Raw genomic sequence first — 18,293 nt, 5'->3', positions numbered from 1 at the left:
ATCACAGGCTGCGCTGCTGTCATTCACCGTACACAGGGCTGATCACAGGCAGCGCTGCTGTCATTCACTGTACACAGGGCTGATCACAGGCTGCGCTGCTGTCATTCACCGTACACAGGGCTGATCACAGGCTGCGCTGCTGTCATTCACCGTACACAGGGCTGATCACAGGCTGCGCTGCTGTCATTCACTGCACACTGCAGTATTACAGTACAGTATTACGTGCCATCAAGTGATCCGTTGCTTTCCTATGGAAACCTCTGAAAATGATGTAAAATATATATTTTTTAAATCTACAATTTTAGCTCCTGTCCCTGAATGTAAATAAAAACTAAACAAAATACATATTTGTCTTCACCGCGAGCGCGACCGTCCAAACTAATAAAATATCTGAATATTTGTCCCGTAACATGAATGCCAGAAAGTATAAAAAATAAATATTGAAATGGCAGAATCGCATTTATTTTCTCACTTCGCCTCTAAATATGTTACCAGTGAAAGCTCCAGTACAGCTTCAGAAACTATATGTGATCCAGCACAGAGGGTCCCCTGGGATTGTGGCACTTAGGGGCCCTCATAGACCTGGAGCGGCGCTGCCGGGAGCCGTAGTTCTACCATAACCAGTAGCTGCCGCTTGTGGGCGTGGTTAGCAGCTGTTGCTAAGGAAGTACAAGCCGCGGCCTGTTGACCGTTACTAAGGAAGTGAGCGCGTCTTTGCAAGGCCTGTTGCTAAGGAAGTTAGAGCCGGCGGTCAGTCGGCATCCGGCGGGTGGACAGCGGGACAGAATGATCGGCGGCTGGGACATGGCAGGTGAGGGGCAGACCCCGGATGACGGGGGCAGCTGTGTGGGTGTGTCTGCACATGGCGAGGAGGCGGCCGGGCACAGGACGGGGCCCAACGGGGGGCAGCATGGCCTGAGGCAGGGAGGACTGGAGAAAGCAGGGATTAATGAGTGATGGGTCAGGACAGTCTATAGGGGCCGCCGGGACCCGTATACTATACGTGAGCGACCTGTTGTGTGCCCTCTGAATGCCAGCCCGAGCCCTGCCGGGCGTGATGATGACATACTGGTACCCTGCAAGGTGATGTCAGACCTAGGACCTGGAGTGGTGATGTCATACCTAGGACATGGCGTGCTGTTGGCCTACCTAGGACATGGCGTGCTGGTGTCCTACCTAGGACATGGCGTGCTGGTGTCCTACCTAGGACCTGGCGTGCTGGTGGCCTACCTAGGACATGGCGTGCTGTTGGCCTACCTAGGACCTGGCGTGCTGTTGGCCTACCTAGGACATGGCGTGCTGGTGTCCTACCTAGGACCTGGCGTGCTGGTGGCCTACCTAGGACATGGCGTGCTGTTGGCCTACCTAGGACATGGCGTGCTGTTGTTCTACCTAGGACATGGCGTGCTGTTGGCCTACCTAGGACATGGCGTGCTGGTGTCCTACCTAGGACCAGGCGTGCTGGTGTCCTACCTAGGACCAGGCGTGCTGGTGTCCTACCTAGGACCTGGTGTGCTGGTGGCCTACCTAGGACATGGCGTGCTGGTGGCCTACCTAGGACATGGCGTGCTGGTGGCCTACCTAGGACCAGGCGTGCTGGTGGCCTACCTAGGACCAGGCGTGCTGGTGGCCTACCTAGGACCAGGCGTGCTGGTGGCCTACCTAGGACCAGGCGTGCTGGTGGCCTACCTAGGACCAGGCGTGCTGGTGGCCTACCTAGGACCAGGCGTGCTGTTGTCCTACCTAGGACCAGGCGTGCTGTTGTCCTACCTAGGACCAGGCGTGCTGTTGTCCTACCTAGGACCAGGCGTGCTGTTGTCCTACCTAGGACCAGGCGTGCTGTTGTCCTACCTAGGACCAGGCGTGCTGTTGTCCTACCTAGGACCAGGCGTGCTGTTGTCCTACCTAGGACCAGGCGTGCTGTTGTCCTACCTAGGACCAGGCGTGCTGTTGTCCTACCTAGGACCAGGCGTGCTGTTGTCCTACCTAGGACCAGGCGTGCTGTTGTCCTACCTAGGACCAGGCGTGCTGTTGTCCTACCTAGGACCAGGCGTGCTGTTGTCCTACCTAGGACCAGGCGTGCTGTTGTCCTACCTAGGACCAGGCGTGCTGTTGTCCTACCTAGGACCAGGCGTGCTGTTGGCCTACCTAGGACCAGGCGTGCTGTTGGCCTACCTAGGACCAGGCGTGCTGTTGGCCTACCTAGGACCAGGCGTGCTGTTGGCCTACCTAGGACCAGGCGTGCTGTTGGCCTACCTAGGACCAGGCGTGCTGTTGGCCTACCTAGGACCAGGCGTGCTGTTGGCCTACCTAGGACATGGCGTGCTGGTGGCCTACCTAGGACATGGCGTGCTGGTGGCCTACCTAGGACATGGCGTGCTGGTGGCCTACCTAGGACATGGCGTGATGAATATGAGGTCTCACCTGCTCCAATGACATCTTAGGCTAGTTTCACACTAGCGTTTATTCGATGTGGCGCCGCTAAGCCCCGCCCCCTGCTGGCTCCCTGCCCGCCCCATCCGGTCATCGCTGCCTACTATCGCACATGGACACTTGAGATCTGCGCACCCTATCTTTAGCATAGGGTGCGCTGGCCCTGCGCTAGTAGGATTTTGGCGTGCGCTGCGCACTTTTGAAGGTGCGCCCGTGCGCGCCGAACGCAGCATGTTGCATTTCGGCACGCACGGCGCACCTTCAAAAGTGCGCAGCGCACGCCAAAATCCTACTAGCGCACGATCTGCGCACCCTATGCTAAAGATAGGGTGTGCAGATCGCAAGCGTCCATGTGCGATAGTAGGCGGCGATGACCGGATGGGGCGGGCAGGTAGCCGGCAGGGGGCAGGGCTTAGCGGCGCCGTGCGCAGCGTCGAATAAACGCTAGTGTGAAACTAGCCTAAGTGCCTGACGTGACGATGTCATGCGTAGTATCTGATCGGGTGATGTCATACCTAGTATAATGCAGTGATATAATATCTGGTGTCTTGGCTTCTACTCACGGTAATGATATAGGATTGGGCAATTTTTGCCAAAAATTAAAATCTCAATTTTTTTTTTTTAATATTTATAATTATAAAGGGAATTTGTCACCAAGTTTCTGCTATGTAATCTGACAATAAAATAATGTACAGTCAGAGACCCTGATTCCAGCGATGTGCCACTTACTGATCTGCTTACTGTAGTTTTGTTTAAATCCCTGTTTTATTTGCTGCAGATCTAGCTGTTCTCTGAATGGTGAGCTCTGTATAACCCCGCTCACATCACTGATTGGCAGCTTTTTGTGTACGCTGTGCATAGGCAGAAAGGTTCTGATCTGTGGTGCAGGCGGGGTTACACAGAGCAAGAGGACTACATGGCACAAAACAAGATGAGATCAAGAAAAAAATGTCCATAAAGTAATATGGCCCCAAGCAATGATCTAAATCAAAATTGTTACCCGAATATCTCCTACATCAATGGGAACAGGTGAGCAGAAGTGACCACTTGGAAGCATGTCATTGCTATACATGCTGTTCACACTGCATCCAGGGGTCTAGACTAAATGTTTTGTTTTTTTGGGGGATGGGGGTTTAAACCATGGATGGGCGAGAGAAAAAAAAATGACCCGAGCGGACAGATTTCTTGAACTTCTTCTGTGTTTTTTTTTTTCCCTCTGTGTGCATTTCTTCAGATGGGTACAGAAAGGGCAGTAAGCCACGTCTCTGTGCCCATCTGCCCAATCGGCCATGTTCATAGCTAAAACACAAACGGAATTGAAGAAAGAAGAAATCAGCCCTTTCTTTGTCGTTGTATTCTATGGTCCTGTCGGCGGTCCATTTGAATCTCCGTTTTAGGCCGGGTTCACATGTTTTTTTTCCGGGACCGGAGATGTCAGTGTCCATGAGTGTAATACTTGCAGCACAAGTGTGGCATCCATGTGCCGCATCACTACAATATGCACAGGCGGCTCATTTATTTATAGCGCAGGCGGCGGGTGATGAATTCTCCCATCATCCGCTCCTGCTGTCACTGTTATTAGCGGCAGCAGGAGTAGGCTGATGGGAGTAATAGTCCCATCAGCTGCCACTTGCTCTCATTGTTATCTCTTGAATATAACTCCTCATTCTCCCCTGCTCGTGCTGATCGCTGGCAGAGCAGGGGAGAATGAGGAGAGTTGTCTTCAGCACCTGACGCCGGGGAACAGCGCTTACTGCAACGCTGCTTATCAGACACCGGGATGTGTCACATGGAGGACATCCATGTGTGTTCTCCGTGTGCCCGTGCTGCCGGTAAAAAACGGACATGTCTATGTGTGGCTCACACGAACATACGGTGGAAAAACACTGACATTCACAGCAACCTAGATTTCAATGTGTCAGCCATCTTTACCATCCTTACTTTGGACACCATTGCTCCAGAGAACCACTCAGCGTCGGTTTTTGAAAAATTGAGGCCTAGCACCGATGACCATGCCATGTTTGAAGCTGCTGTGATCAATCGATTTTCTCATAATAATGTGGATTCGCACCGACATTGACCTGCAGGAATCTGATCACCTGATTTTATGCTGCCCTCAGGGGTCACAAGTCTAATTTCTAGACAGGGAAGGGCAGGTGTCCACTAGAGCAGCTGTTCGGGGTATGTTAAGCTGGTTTCACATGCTCTGTATTCATGTACCGTGCTCTGATTGTAGCACAGTCAGCGTTCCATGGATGTGTGACGCCTGCCTTCATCATGGTGATACTGCTACATATGTTCAATGCAAAATCTGGCGCTCCAGAATTCCAACTAATCCTCCTTGCTCCTGTACATACATTACATTACTTATCCTGTACTGATCCTGAGTTACATCCTGTATTATACTCCAGAGGTGCACTCACTATTCTGCTGGTGCAGTCACTGTGTACATACATTACTTATCCTGTACTGATCCTGAGTTACCTCCTGTATTATACTCCAGAGCTGCACTCACTATTCTGCTGGTGGAGTCACTGTGAACATACATTACTTATCCTTTACTGATCCTGAGTTACATCCTGTATTATACTCCAGAGCTGCACTCACTATTCTGCTGGTGTAATCACTGTGTACATACATTACATTACTTATCCTGTACTGATCCTGAGTTACATCCTGTATTATACTCCAGAGGTGCACTCACTATTCTGCTGGTGGTCACTGTGTACATACATTACTTATCCTGTACTGATCCTGAGTTACACCCAGTATTATACTCCAGAGCTGCACTCACTATTCTGCTGGTGCAGTCACTGTGTACATACATTACTTATCCTGTACTGATCCTGAGTTACATCCTGTATTATACTCCAGAGCTGCACTCACTATTCTGCTGGTGGAGTCACTGTGAACATACATTACATTACTTATCCTGTACTGATCCTGAGTTACATCCTGTAGCTCTTTTTTATTATAAAAGTATCAAAACACAATACATAAGGGTACGTGCACACGCTGCGGAATCCGCTGCGGATTAATCCGCACGGATTTTGCAAAAACCGCAGATAATCCGCAGGTCCAAAGACCTGCGGATTATCTGCGGTTTTGCCTGCGGTTTGGTCCTGCGGATTCACTATCTCCACAATGGTGGAGATAGGAACCCGCAGCGGTTTCCGCAGAAAGAATTGACATGCAATTCTTTCTGCGGATTCAAAACCGCAGCAAATCCGCGCGTTTTTTTCCGCAGCGTCGGCACAGCGTTTTTTTTTTCCCATTCAAATGAATGGTACTGTACACCGCAGCTAAAACTGCTGCGTGTCCGCAGCGGCCAAAACCGCTGCGGACACGCAGCGGAATCCGCAGCGTGTGCACACAGCCTTACAGACAAACAATGCTCCCGACATAAATATTTGTGCAAACCTCACAATTTTACCTGATCCCCCAGGCTTTCCAGCCTAGAGGGCCCCAGCAGGATCCCTCCACCCCTATACAACTTGAAATAAAGAAACCCCGATGTAACACATTCATCCCCTACGCACACCCTTTCACACTCCATTCGCACTTTACACCCATACCTATATACAAGTAAAAAAAAAAAAAAAACATATTCCGGCCCTTCTGCCTTAAAAAAAAAAACCATAGCCACATATACTGGCAAAACCCCAGCACCAGCCTAAAACCTCTACGAAATATTTTTTTTTTGTTTTAAATTGCATTAATTTTTTTTTTTTTTTTTTTTATTTATCATCCCCCCACCACACCCAAGGTCCAAAAGTCCATGGCCCATTACACGAAACACACAAGGTCCATCAATGTTCATGGCCTATCACATCTATCTCTTGGCAACAACAGTTTATGCTCCAAGAGGAAAACCCTCACCCGGCTCCACCCAAAACCTATGCTATTTACCACGTGGTCCATTCTTCTTTTCCTTTCCACGATTTGTCCATCCACTTTCCCTTCGGAAAAAGGTCCTCTTTTCCCATTCTCACCCCCCTCCCAACCTCACTACACCCTCCCATGCACTCCTAACTAAAACAAAAGAAAGTATGTATAATACACAAAAATAATACAAATATACAATATATATCTACATATACACCACATAACATTATTACCATATTTGTTTTGGCTTGCCACCACACACTTTCCTTTGCAGACCCAAGATCAGTGCCTGCAAGCCCAATATCCATTAATGCTCTATGTTTCCAAAACAAAAGACTAGAGTGGCATGCTTTAGCCCACCACCAGGAAAAGGAGTTCTCGAGGCCCCGTCCCTCACTAACTCATTCACCCTGTCCCTCAACAACTAAGACTGTCCCTGCTTCTGTCCCTAAAGAAACTGTCCCTATCTGTCCCTACTCTACCTAACTTAACATAACTAACTCTCTATCTGTCCCTCAGTGCCTGTCCCTCCCTGTCACTATCTGCCCCTACTTCTATCCCTAACACACCCAGTGAAACTTTGAAACTTATGCTATCCCTACCCTCATTCACACGGAGCTAGCTCTCCCTTGAGTGCGTTTTTAAAAGGAGAGGCCTCTCCAAAGCCAAGAGGCCTTCCTCACACCCAACCTTTCGAACTCCAAAGAACGGACCTTCACCAGGTCACCCAAGATGTTTCCTACCACCTCATCCCTTGGGAGGGTTTTTTTCCGCGTCGAAACTAGGCACCGTGCATTCCAAGTGTAGAACCTAACCACTACACTGACTAGGAATAAAGTGCACGGGTCCTGGCCACCCAGGGATCTGAACGCTCCATAGGCCCACTCAGCGTAGGAGAGGGACGCCAGCCGCGGCCAGCGTATGGAAGCACCCACCCTGTTGTACACCTCTGCATTAAAGGGACACTGAAGTAGGAAGTGCTCCATGCTTTCCAGCACGTCGCCACACTCCTCACGGGGACAACCCCGATCATCGGATTTCCTGCACTTCAGGTTATCCTTTACATACAGCCTCCCGTGGAAGCAACGCCAGGTCAAGTCCCAAAACTTCATGGGGATCCGCTTAGAATTTAAAAGCCCCAGCCCGACCTCCAGATCCCGGCCTGGGCAATCCTTAAGGGCCAGGGGCTTCTGGAAATGGGTCAACAGGACCCTCCTGTCAAGGCATTGCCTCGACATGGTCCTGATTTCCCACATTCCCAGACCCCACCGGCGGATCACCTTCAGAACCGGGGTAGCGTAAGCCGGGAGATGCCCATGAGGTGTGCGTAGGTCCTTCACCTGTCCTCCTGTCTCCCATTCCTGGAAGAAAGGCCAAAGCCAACCCTTGCAGGAGACTACCCACGGAGGAGCCCTCTCTAGCCAGAGGTTGGAGATGTTAGTCTTAAGAAAGGTGTTTACTAGAAACACCACCGGGTTGACCATACCCAACCCGCCTAGTCTCCTCGTACGGTATGTAACCTCCCTCTTGATTAGGTTAAGCCTATTCCCCCATAACAATTGGAAGAACAGGCTATAGACCCGTGTCCAGAGAGGTTCCGGCAAGATGCACACACTGCCCAGGTATATTAATAAAGGTAGCAGAAAGCCTTTAGCCAGGGCAACCCTTTCCCTCAGGGTTAAAGACCAACCCTTCCATTGGTCCACCTTTTGGGCGGCGATCTTAAGTCTGCCCTCCCAATTTTGCTGGGGGTAATCCCCGGGGCCAAATTCGATGCCTAGAATTTTGGCGGTGGCCTGGGGCCCTGGAAGGGTGTCCGGGAGATCAAACCTGGGATCTCCCCCTCCCAGCCAGAGACTTTCACACTTATCCCGGTTGATCATGGACCCGGATGCCTCCGAGTAGCGCACTACCTCCGACATGACCCAATCCGCCTCCCCTCTTGAGGACACGAAAAGGGAAACATCATCGGCGTACGCCACCACCCTCAGAGAGGACCCAGAGCCCGCCTGGTCCATCCTGACTCCCGCCAACGGTCCACGATCTACCCTCCTTAGGAAGGGATCGATCGCGAACGCGTATAAAAGCGGGCTCAGCGGACAGCCCTGATGGACCCCAGAACCCACCTCAAAAGGGTGACCTGACCAACCGTTCACCAGCGGAAAAGTCTCAGCCCCTTGGTACAAGATCTCTAACCATTTTACAAACCTCCCAGGCAGACCATACCTCAAAAGGACGGACCAGAGGTACTCGTGGTTGACCCGGTCAAAGGCTTTCGCTTGATCTAATGACAGCAGGTACCCCTTCCAGTGACCTGCCCTACCCTGCTCCACTGCCTCTCGGACACCGAGCACAGCACTAAAAGTACTGCGGCCTGGTACAGAGCAATGCTGGGCCCCTGAAAGGAGCTGGGGTGCAAACTTCACCAGCCGATTAAACAGCACCTTGGCCAGAACCTTCCGGTCCGTATCGAGAAGTGCTATGGGACGCCAATTCTCAATACGGGACGGATCCTTACCCTTTGACAGAATAATGAGGGCTGACTTCCTCATTGAGTCGGGAAGAGTGCCCGAGGAGAGACACTCATTAAATACCCCTGTCAAGAGGGGGACCAAGGAGTCCCTAAAAGTCTTATAGAACTCGGATGTTAAGCCATCCGGACCTGGCGATTTCTTGGGCCGAAGCCCATCAATGGCCAGTCTCACTTCCTCTTCCCTGATTTCTTCTGCCAAAACACCAAGAGAGGGATCACCCCCTGGCTCAGGGACGGTTTCAGCCAGGAAAGCCGACATCCTGTCCCGATCCAGATCCTTCTTTTCCAAGAGGTGTGAGTAGAAGGATGTGACCACCTCCAGGATCCCTGATTTGGATCTGTTCAGGGACCCCGTACTGTCGATCAGTCCTGTTACCATCTTACAATTCACTGACATCTTACAGTTTCTGTAAGGGTCGGGCGAGCGGTACTTCCCGAAGTCCCTCTCAAAAACCAAAGATGTGTGTCTATCATACTGACACCTCTTGAGTAAAGATTTCACTCTGGAGATTTCCTCACGGTCACCTCCAGTCGAGACAAGCTGCTCGAGTTTCCTCCCCAGGGCCTGGTACAAGCGGTGCCTGTTCAGACTCCTGAGGCTCGAGAGCTGACGGAAGAACCCCGCCACCCGCTTTTTGAAGATCTCCCACCACTCTGACTTACTACTACAGAGATCCAACAGCGGTACCTGGCTCTGAAGAAAATCCTCGAAGGATTGTCTCACCTCCGCTTCTTCCAGCAGGGACGAATTGAGATTCCACAGCCCTCTTCCCATCCGAGGAGTCTCTGCAACATTCAGAGAAAAGAAAATTAGACAGTGATCGGAGAACTCCACCTCAATGGCGGACACAGCAGAAAAGATGGCGTCCTCCTTCAAAAAAAACCTGTCTATTCTAGACCTACTGCTACCCCTATGGTAGGTGAAACCCCCGTGACCTGGGGTGTGCCGGATGTGGACATCCACCAGGCGAGCTTCACTGGCTATGCTATTCAACGCGACGCTATCATAAGCCAGGCGATCTCTGGGACCCCCCTGGTCACGGGACCTCGTAATGGTGTTGAAGTCCCCACCGAAGACCACCTGCCGGCTCGTAAAAAGAAAGGGCTTGATCCTCAGGAAGAGACATTTGCGGTCCCACTTGGACTGCGGGCCGTAGATGTTGATGAGCCGGAGCTCTTGTCCCCTCATGAAGACATCTAGGATCAGGCACCTCCCCATTTCCAACTCAGTAACCCGTCGGCAATCAACAGCTGCAGTCTTAAAAAGGACTGCCACCCCGCTATACGGCTCGGCCGCAAGAGACCAGTATGAGGGCCCGCACCTCCACTCCCTCCGTGCTTTATAGATGGCCCCCATGTCTGTTAGTCTGGTCTCTTGCAAGAATAAAATTTCTGCCTCAATTCGGGAGAAAAAAATCAAAGGCCGTGAAGCGAGCCACATCTGACTTTATGCTGGCAACATTAATAGATGCCAGCGTCAACGGGGCGAGTTCCGCCATCATGGGTGATCAAGTTGGATGGCCAACTTCTTACCACTGCTATCACCTCCACCTGGGGAGGGGTCGGACACCTTCCTTTTCAGGGAAGCTCCCGTTGTGTCCATCCCACCCCCCCCGGTGTCCTCGCCCCCGGGTTCCAGGTCTGTCCCCCCCCCCCCCAGGAGGAACACTGCCCCCTGAGGGTCGGACCCCACCATCCCCCGAAAGACCCTCCGGTGGTACCCCCGGCCCAGCATCCTCGTCTTGCGGCCCATCATCCGAGCCTCCGAGGACGCTGAACCGGTTGGAGAGATCAATCAGAGGGGGGTCAGCGGGCCCTTCCGTGCGCACCCTGGTGGTCGGGGGCGGGGGAGATTTTAAAGGCTTTCCAGCCTTCTTCCCCCCCGATTTGTTACGATTGGCACGCTTGCTTTTGCCACCCGCTGCTGTAGGCTGCTCCTGGACCTCCTCATCAACACTTTCATACTGTGAGGACCCGTCCGAGTCAGCCGCTTTATCCTCCCTCTCCATCCTCCTGATCTCCTCTCTCACCACACTCTCCCTCAGGACCTCAGAGGCTTTTGCCACGGGCCTGGAGGGAGGAGCAGGCATCGACCTTTGTTGCCCGAGACTTCACCTGCCCCCCACCCCCATGGCGTTTTTCTTGCCTCCGCACGTACGCGGGGCCCCTCACCTTGGCATTGCCCTTCCTCACCGGTCCCTCAGCCCCTTCCCCTCCGCCACCACCTGCTACAGCTGCAGGAGCGCCGCCAGAGGTTTCTCCCTCACGGACTCCTTCCGCCGGGCCTGCAGCGGCATTAGAAAAGGAGCGAGGGCAGCGGCTGAGAGGGTGACCTAGGTCACCACACAGGTGACACCGAATGTCTTTACACGAGGCGGCCAGATGACCTACCCCACCACACAAGGCACATTTCTGTACCTTGCAGCTAGCGCTGAAGTGAGTGGGGTCGCCGCACTTGTGGCAGACCTTCGGTTGCCCCTGGTAGAAGACCAGGATCCTGTCCCTTCCCAGGAATGCCGAGGATGGGATGTGGGTGACCGTGCCGCCGGAAACCTTCAATTTAACCATGAAGGTCCAGCCCCCCCGACCAGATGCCGAATTCGTCCCTGTTCTTTTTGGGGACCTCGGTGACTTCCCCGTAACGGGAAAGCCACGTCATAATGTCCACGCCGGCAAGTGACTCGTTACAAGTGACCACGGTCACTCGCTTGACGGAATTTTGGCGAGACACCGCTTGCGCAATGAAGTCTCGCCATCCGGGCTCTTCCCGCACCAGCTCATAGTTAGACCAGAAGAGCTCAAGCCCCTCTGGCCGCACAAAGCTGACGTCGAAGAAGCGGGACGCCGAAGGATGTATCAGGGCAAAGATGTCATTCGCCCCGAAGCCCATCTTAAGGAGGAGCTCCACCACCTTGCTCCTAGGTGGACAAGCTTCACTGCCCCCCCACCTAAGACGGACCACATTCCTCCTTTGCGGCCCCTGCCCGGCTGTGGGGAGAGACCAAACAGTCCCTCCCTCCCTTTGGTTTTGGAAGGCAGCAAGGCCGTGTCTCTCTATCCAGAAAGACAAGTCCACTGTCCTCCCCTCTACCACTATCGACCTTTCTCCTTTTTTGAGGGCCTCCAGGAAACGGTGGTGCAAAGCGCCGTCCCTGGAACCCGGAGGCGAGGAGACCCCCCCAGGACCACCCCGAGGACCACCCCGACCCCCAGCCGCGGCCCCCGCATAACTATGTTGGGGTCTTGCGGCCAGGGGGGCAGACGGGCCAGCCCTCCCACCACTACCACCACTTGTGCCAGCACCCTCATTCGTCCTCCCACTCACTCTCCCATTCACTCTTTTATTATTTGCATTCACTCCAGCACACTCACCCACATTCACAGTAGCACTCACTCCTTAATCCATGTCACTCATATCACCATTCACTTCAGCAAACATCTCCTCAAATATGTCCACTCCGCTTTCGTACTCACTCTCACTCGCACAATTGGTGAACATAGCAACATTATTTACATTTTTTACATTATTTACATTTCCCGAACCAGTGTAGTTCCTCTCTTTGCCTGCTGGGGGCCCTGAGCTCTTTTGCTGGGAGCTACTCCAGCTCCTGTCCAGGAGCGCCGCTGCCCCTTTAAATGCCTCAGTGCTGATGACATCATGCACTCTGTCCTGGCTGGGCCTAGGAGCAACAGCAGCTCCTGGTTTCAGCTCCATTTTTTTTTTCTTTTCCTGAGTTTTCCTTGCTCTGGGCAGGGACGGCCACTGGCACCGCTCCCTGCCCTGCACTTTTCTTCACCCCCGCCGCCGGCTTGCCAGGGAGCGCCAGAGTCCCCGCACCCTCAGATGAAGGTAGGTGGGCCGGGGACCCCGACAACTCCCCGCCAGCTTTTGGGGGCAGCACAGCATTACTTGGAAGGGTGGGTGGGACAGAGGGCAGCGGGCCCGCAGCGGCCACGCCCCCCCCGCCGGTCGCAGCCACCCCAGGCAGAGCCGCGGCCCCCTGCGAGGCCACGGCCCCCCCGGGTGTCGCGAGCACAGCGGGCGGAGTCGCGACCGCTGAGGCCACGCCCCCCCGCCAGTCACAGCCACCACGGGCAGAGCAGCGACCTCTTGCGAGGCGACGCAGACGCAGTGGGTGGGACGACGGCCGAGGAGGACATGCCCCCCCCCCCGCATGCCACAGCCTTTGCAGGCCGGGCAACACTCGGGGAGGCCACGCCCCCCTCACGGACCACCGCTGCCACCCCATGCCCACCACTTGAGACAGGCAAGGCCGGCCACTCCCCCTCGTCGCCCAGCGGCGGCGGAGCCCCCTGCACGGACCCCGTTTTGGGTCGACGTGCCGGAGACCCCGCTCTCACCACAGGCGCCGACATGGGAGCGACCAGCACTTTGCACCGCCTCAGCTGCTGCTTGATGTTCTGTTCGCCCTTCCTAGGCTTCTGGACCCCCACTACCGATCCAGACTTAGCGGATCCGTACGTGGGGGGTCCAGAAGCCCCAGCACTCGCCGCCGGAGGTGCGGCCCTGGCTGTACCAACTTTACCTGGTGCCAGGCCAGCCCCCCCTGCCACCGAGGGCTGAGCCTGGACACCACCACCAACACCACAACCAGCACCGACCTCCATGTCGCTGCCCTGGTCTGAACTGTCACCAGATGCGACAGTCAGGTCACAACAGTCATCTCTCTCCCCGCTCCCTCGCTGTGGACCCACCACAGGGCCCGAGCCGGGGTGGGTAGCGGGTTCCACACAGCGGGACAGAGGGGCCCCGGGAAGTGGAGCAAAAACCAGTTGTTCCTCCACGCCTTCAGAGGCCTTACGCCTGCGCCTCCTGTTTCTCCTCCTCCCAGTTGCCTCATCCTCCGGGCAGACCTCATACCCAAACAACAGCGTGCCAAACCGTGCTGGGGATTCCGTCTGCCGTACTTGTTTAAGGATGAGGCAGCCCCCCTCAGAACTACTCCCGCTCCCTCCATCCTCCCCCTCGCTCCCGCTTTCCTCCGCGTTACTGGAGTCCAGCGGGAGGGCCACCTGCTCGGGGGCTATCCCGCTGCATGTTACCTGACTCACGCTGGTGTCCGCCAGGTCTTCAGGTGGAGGTGGCCCGGATGTGGTGTGGGCGCCATCTTGCTCTTCCTCCTCTTCGCTTTCCTCCACCTGGATGGGGACTCCTGACCCCCCAGGAGACCCACCGGCCATGGCCCTGAACCGGTCCTCGCTTTGAAGCTTTTCCTGGAAGGGGCCGCTGCCGGCCATGATGGTACTTCGCCGGTCCTCCAGGGCCCGAATCTCCCCTTTCAGCCGCTTGACCGTGGCGGTGACCTCCGCTCTCTTTGAGGCAGGGAGCCTGTTTTTACTGATGACCCGGGCTCCCTCCAACTCCCCCCGGAGTCTCCTGAGCTGCTTGCCGGCCTCCTCGTACTCGGAGAGGTGGGCATGAATGCGGGAGGCGTAGGTGGTAGCTGGCTCTCCCGCAACCTTGGAGCCCCAGATGTTAAGGGGGGGCCCTGCCTCACCTCTGCCGGCTGCTGCACCTCCGGGGGAAGGGCCCGCCACAGCCTTCACTTCGGGGGTCCCGGACCCTGGAGCCTTGCGGCCCCCTGGGGTCCGCTTTTTCCCCATCCCTGGGACTGGCTGGCTGTGCCTTGGGCCTCCTGGTGGTGGATGAGGACCCCCAGCTGGCTTGCCGGAGGGTGGGAGCCAGGGGCACAGCCCCGGCGCTCAGTCCCAGGGAGAGTCCTCTTTCCTGGGAAGGGGGCAGATGGAAAGTCCTTGCAGGAAAAAAAAACCTCCCTTCCCAGGAGCTTAGCAAAACCCCAGCCTGCAGAGGCTCAGCTGCGACGCTCCTCCTCTTCCTGGGTGTGTCCAGAGCTGCACTCAGTATGCTGCTGGTGCAGTCACTGTGGACATACATTACTTATCCTGTACTGATCCTGAGTTACATCCTGTATTATACTGCAGAGCTGCACTCACTATTCTGCTGGTGCAGTCACTGTGTACATACATTACATTACTTAATCCTGTACTGATCCTGAGTTACATCCTGTATTATACTTCAGAGCTGCACTCCATGTTCTTCTGGTGGAGTTACTGTGTACATACATTACATTACTTATCCTGTACTGATCCTGAGTTACATCCTGTATTATACTACAGAGCTGCACTCACTATTCTGCTGGTGGAGTCACTGTGTACATACATTACATTACTTATCCTGTACTGATCCTGAGTTACATCCTGTATTATACTCCAGAGCTGCACTCACTATTCTGCTGGTGGAGTCACTGTGAACATACATTACTTATCCTGTACTGATCCTGAGTTACATCCTGTATTATACTCCAGAGCTGCACTCACTATACTGCTGGTGCAGTCACTGTGTACATACATTACATTACTTATCCTGTACTGATCCTGAGTTACCTCCTGTATTATACTCCAGAGCTGCACTCACTATTCTGCTGGTGGAGTCACTGTGTATATACACTACATTACTTATCCTGTACTGATCCTGAGTTACAGTACATCCTGTATTATACTCCAGAGCTGCACTCACTATTCTGCTGGTGCAGTCACTGTGTACATACATTACATTACTTATCCTGTACTGATCCTGAGTTACATCCTGTATTATGCTCCAGAGCTGCACTCACTATTCTGCTGGTGCAGTCACTGTGTACATACATTACATTACTTATCCTGTACTGATCCTGAGTTACATCCTGTTTTATGCTCCAGAGCTGCACTCACTATTCTGCTGGTGGAGTCACTGTGTACATACATTACTTATCCTGTACTGATCCTGAGTTACATCCTGTATTATACCCCAGAGCTGCACTCACTATTCTGCTGGTGGAGTCACTGTGTGCATTACATTACTTATCCTGTAATGATCCTGAGTTACATCCTGTATTATACTCCAGAGCTGCACTCGCTATTCTGCTGGTGGAGTCACTGTGTACATACATTACATTACTTATCCTGTACTGATCCTGAGTTACATCCTGTATTATACCCCAGAGCTGCACTCGCTATTCTGCTGGTGGAGTCACTGTGTACATACATTACATTACTTATCCTGTACTGATCCTGAGTTGCTTTTCCAAACATTTTATTATTATATTATAATAATGATAACATAGTAGACTCATTGTCTGCATAATGTGGGAGAGGGGAGAGAGAAGGGAAGGGATGGAGGAAAGAGGGAAGGGGAAACAAATCAGAGAACTTTGGTTCATGGTCAATACCATGTTCAAAGAATAACATAAGAACAATAATACAAACAATTAGTTCAAGTGAGTAATTGGCACATTATATGATATACAATACATAATACCAAAATCTGGCTTTTAATTAAAGGGCAGTTTCCTATGTAATGGGTGTAGGAAAGATGTGATCCCACTTAGACCATTTGGTATAAAACTTTGAAAAATGATCATTAGCCAGAGCAAAGTTAAGTTCGTATGCTCGGTGTTGAGCCATGATATCTTAGAATCATAGAATCGTAGAGTTGGAAGGGACCTCCTGGGCCATCTGGTCCAACCCCCTGCTCAAAGCAGGATTCGCTAAATCATCCCAGTCAGATGTCTGTCCAGCCTCTGTTTGAAGACTTCCATTGAAGGAGAACTCACCACTTCTCGTGGCAGCCTGTTCCACTCATTGATCACTCTAACTGTCAAAAAGTTTTTTCTAATATCTAATCTGTGTCTCCTCCCATTCAGTTTCATCCCATTGCTTCTAGTCTTTCCTTGTGCAAATGAGAATAAAGTTGATCCTTCTACAATGTGACAGCCCTTTAGATATTTGTAGACAGCAATTAAGTCTCCTCTCAGTCTTCTCTTTTGCAAACTAAACATTCCCAAATCCTGCAACCTTTCCTCATAAGACAGGGTTTGCAGACCGGTCACCATTCTGGTCGCTCTTTTCTGAACTTGCTCCAGTTTGTTGATGTCTTTTTTAAAATGTGGTGCCCAAAACTGGACACAATATTCCAGATGAGGTCTGACCAAAGAGGAGTAGAGGGAAATAATGACTTCACGTGATCTAGACTGTATGCTTCTGTTAATACATCCTAGAACTGCATTTGCCTTTTTTGCTGCTGAATCACACTGTTGACTCATATTCAGTCTGTGATCTATTAGTATACCCAAGTCTTTTTCACATGTGCTGTCACTTAGCCCTATTCCTCCCATTCTATATATGCTTTTTTCATTTTTATTGCCCAGATGTAGTACTTTGCATTTCTCCCTGTTAAAAACCATTCTGTTAGTTACTGCCCACTTCTCCAGTTTATTTAAATCTTTTTGAATCCTCTCTCTCTCTTCTCTAGTATTAGCTATCCCTCCTAGCTTTGTGTCATCAGCAAATTTAATCAGTTTACCCTCAATTCCTTCATCTAAATCGTTGATAAAGATGTTGAACAATACAGGGCCCAGGACAGAGCCCTGTGGTACCCCACTTGAGACATTCTTCCAACTGGATGTGCAGCCATTTACGACCACTCTTTGGGTCCGATCACTAAGCCAGTTATGAATCCACCTAACAGTTGCCTTGTCCATTCCATACTTAGTCATTTTTTCAATAAGGATTGTATGAGAGACTTTGTCAAATGCTTTGCTGAAGTCAAGATATACTATATCTACAGCATTTCCTTGATCCACCCAATCAGTGATACCGTCATAGAAGGAAATTAAGTTAGTCTGACATGACTTATTAGTTACAAACCCATGCTGACTCTGTTTGATCACTTCATTATTATCCAGGTATTGACTTACATGTTGTTTAATAATTTGTTCAAAGATCTTTCCTGGTATAGAAGTCAGACTCACCGGCCTATAGTTGCCTGGGTCCACCTTCTTCCCCTTTTTGAAGATAGGAACAACATTTGCTCTTCTCCAGTCTTCTGGCACTTCTCCTGTTCTCCAAGAATTTTCAAAGATTATGGAGAGTGGTTCAGAAATTTCTTCTGCTATCTCCTTCAGTACTCTGGGGTGTAATTCATCTGGACCTGGAGACTTGAATTCATTTAGGTTAGCTAAGTGTTTCCTCACTATCTTTCTGTTTATAGATATCCTGGATTCTTCTATTCCCTTAATAGGACAGTGAATAACAGTTGGTGTTACATTTCCTTTCTGAGAGAAAACAGATGCAAAATAGGAATTTAAAAGTTCAGCCTTCTCAACATCCTGTCTTACCATTTCATCATTTTCATCCTGTAAAAATCCTATAGCATCTTTGACTTTTCTTTTACTTTTGACATATCCCCAAAATCCTTTATTATTGCTTTTGACATCTCTTGCAAGCCTCAATTCATTTTCAGCTTTAGCTAATCTGATTTGTGCCCTGCAGATTCTGCAGACAGCATTATATTCTTCTTTAGATATGCCTCCCTCTTTCCATTTTATAAACATTTTTTTCTTCCTTTTTAGCATGTGCTTAA

At 51.8% G+C, this 18,293-nt stretch overlaps 1 protein-coding gene across 2 annotated transcripts in view; it reads left to right on the top strand.

The window, feature by feature from the left end:
• The first annotated feature begins 665 nt into the window (after window positions 1-665).
• KIF3B (kinesin family member 3B) overlaps window positions 666-18,293 on the top strand; it is a 53,468-nt gene continuing 35,840 nt past the window's right edge. Inside the window, exon 1 of one of the 2 annotated variants that reach the window (XM_073580717.1) lies at window positions 666-811. Coding sequence is in view for 1 of the 2 variants with exons in the window: in XM_073580716.1 (XP_073436817.1) it covers window positions 1,031-1,083 (53 nt within the window). In the remaining variant the exon portion in view is untranslated. Of the gene's footprint in view, window positions 812-900; window positions 1,084-18,293 lie in introns of those variants that run through there. The other variant, XM_073580716.1, reaches the window with a different exon arrangement.

Source organism: Dendrobates tinctorius, unplaced genomic scaffold, assembly GCF_039654945.1.
Source record: "Dendrobates tinctorius isolate UK_male_01 unplaced genomic scaffold, ASM3965494v1 ptg000065l, whole genome shotgun sequence".
NCBI classification, from domain to species: Eukaryota; Metazoa; Chordata; class Amphibia; order Anura; family Dendrobatidae; genus Dendrobates; species Dendrobates tinctorius.
Note: the sequence above shows the minus strand (reverse complement) of the source record. Positions and strands in the feature narration are given on the sequence as shown.